The sequence below is a fragment of the Priapulus caudatus genome, unplaced genomic scaffold (assembly GCF_000485595.1).
Source record: "Priapulus caudatus unplaced genomic scaffold, Priapulus_caudatus-5.0.1 Scaffold423, whole genome shotgun sequence".
Taxonomy (NCBI): Eukaryota; Metazoa; Priapulida; class Priapulimorpha; order Priapulimorphida; family Priapulidae; genus Priapulus; species Priapulus caudatus.
The window spans coordinates 78,410-80,492 of record NW_014577484.1 but is presented as its reverse complement, the minus strand read 5'-3'; the positions used below and the strand labels follow the sequence as shown (position 1 = coordinate 80,492).

The 2,083-nt window shown below is 41.8% G+C and overlaps 2 protein-coding genes across 2 annotated transcripts in view; both read right to left on the bottom strand.

Moving 5' to 3' along the window:
- LOC106810244 (serine/threonine-protein phosphatase 2A regulatory subunit B'' subunit gamma-like) overlaps positions 1-2,083 on the bottom strand; it is a 16,262-nt gene that overhangs the window by 9,718 nt on the left and 4,461 nt on the right. The gene's annotated exons all lie outside the window — the stretch shown is intronic.
- Positions 1,388-2,083, bottom strand: part of LOC106810248 (serine/threonine-protein phosphatase 2A regulatory subunit B'' subunit gamma-like) — a gene marked incomplete at its 5' end in the record, with an annotated part of 19,758 nt that continues 19,062 nt past the window's right edge. The window contains 1 exon segment of the mRNA XM_014813538.1: positions 1,388-1,754. Coding sequence (XP_014669024.1) covers positions 1,643-1,754 — 112 coding nt within the window.

Below are 2,083 nucleotides of genomic sequence, written 5' to 3'. Positions count from 1 at the left end.
CTTTCTCTCTCTCTCACTCTCTCTCTCTCTATCTCTCTTTCTCTCTCTCTATCTATCTCTCCGCCTGTCGATCTAGCATTATGCTTCAAGCGTTTATAAAAGCGTTACACCCTACCGACCTTATATGTGCAAATTTCAGGGAGGAGAAATGTAATGGCAAGGTTACCCTATTTGCATACATCTTCTAAGCACATGACCGTAATGACAAATGAGCATACACGTCCTTCAATCGTATTTTCATAATATCACAAGAGGATCTAGCGCAGAACTGAATAACCACGCACACACAAAGCGAAATATTCTTTGCATAGCTAGCTAATGCGAACGTATTTCACTAAGAGCCAGAACTTTATACGTGTCCGTATACCTACAGGTATGACAATATCTGAGTGAATCATGGTTAATTTTACCACATGCGCGAGTATACGTAGTCAGTTATCATGAATGACGAGTAAATTCATTTAGCAAGGTACATTGCAGCGATCGCGTTTTAACTTTAAGAACACTTTCGCACTTTTTACAGCCGTACCGGGCTCAAAGTCAATAGGTTAGACGCCACAACACACGCGCGTGTCAAATGAACTAAAACTATACACCTGTATCTTTACCAGAAACCTCCCTTTTTCTCTCACTTTAACCAAATCCGATGAAGGCGTTCTTACCAATCTGTTGTGCGTACGCTGTCTGGAAAATCCAGGCGAAATTCACCACCACAAATACGAGGAAGTATCTACGCGTGGCCATAGCCGAACTCAAGCAAGGCTAGCACAGCCGCAGCACTGCGAACGCTTGCTCGGCAGAATATACGTTGTCTACAGAGAGCTAGAACTGGCTGTACGACTATCACGCGAACAGCACACGCGCCTAACTAACAAGTGGAGAGCGTCAGTGTCAGTGAACGTTACAATCGCAATCCCGCGCAGGTAATATTATAATCTGGGCCAGTTCACCTGGGAGCAGTCACCGACACACGTGTCATGCCCGACTGGGCGCAAACTTCCACACGCGCAGCCGACATGGCGCTGCCCACTACAGTGGCGACACCTGTAGGGTGATCAAGAAAACAAACGACCGTGGATACGGAGAGACGTTGATATTGACAGGAGTAAATTATCACAAACTCACAAATTTATCAAAACTCCCGATAGTGATGATGAAAGTTGAATAAATACTGATGACTGTGCCGATGTGCTGTAGACTACACACAAGTACACGCATGGGCTTTTACATGTTGTGATTGGGTTCTCCTGCCAATTGAGCCTTTGCTCACAACAGGTTGAGCATTTGAACAACAGGTCATGCCTGTCACACATTTGAAACAGTAACAGTGAATTTGTGAGAGAAAAGAAGACTAGACCGTTGAGAATATGAAAGAGTAACAAAACTGTATAGATAAACTCAATGCGATCAATGTATGGAAATTTATTCAAGCAATAATATTTACATATTTACAATCCGTTCACTTTGGAATATGTTTGATGCTATAAAACGTGGGCGGTAGTCTCAATCGAACCTACACACACCATTTATGTACTAGAGATACAAGCATGAAACAACAACAGTACTCTTGTCTGTACAAGGAAAACCTGATCACTGATTTTCCTCGTAGTTCAACTGTGAGCGCCATCTAGTGTAGAACATGTCAACCGCTTGGGGTTGGTTCGGAAGGCTCGTTGACCAGTACTTCACGATTCTCGTACATCCAGAACCCATTCAGATCTATCAGGATGGTGACCACTGTGTCCCCTTGACCACTGCAACAGTTGTGCATGCAGTCATGTAGCAGAGCTTACAACCGATTCACGCCAACACCTCGTATATTCTGATCTGCAGTGTACATAGCCCATCAAAATATCATACAGCACTCACTATCGTTATTAATCGTTATTGATGCTATGATCCTTATAAAAAATTACGTTTTAAATCTTACAAAGAAAAAATGTATCGTTATTCATTATGGTCATTATAAGTAAAAACATTTTATTTTAAAGCTTACTGAATATTAAAAGTGCATCTTAACAAGTAGAGTTTAACATGAATAATTTTACAACACGCGAAATAATTCTGAACTGGTCAATTCAGG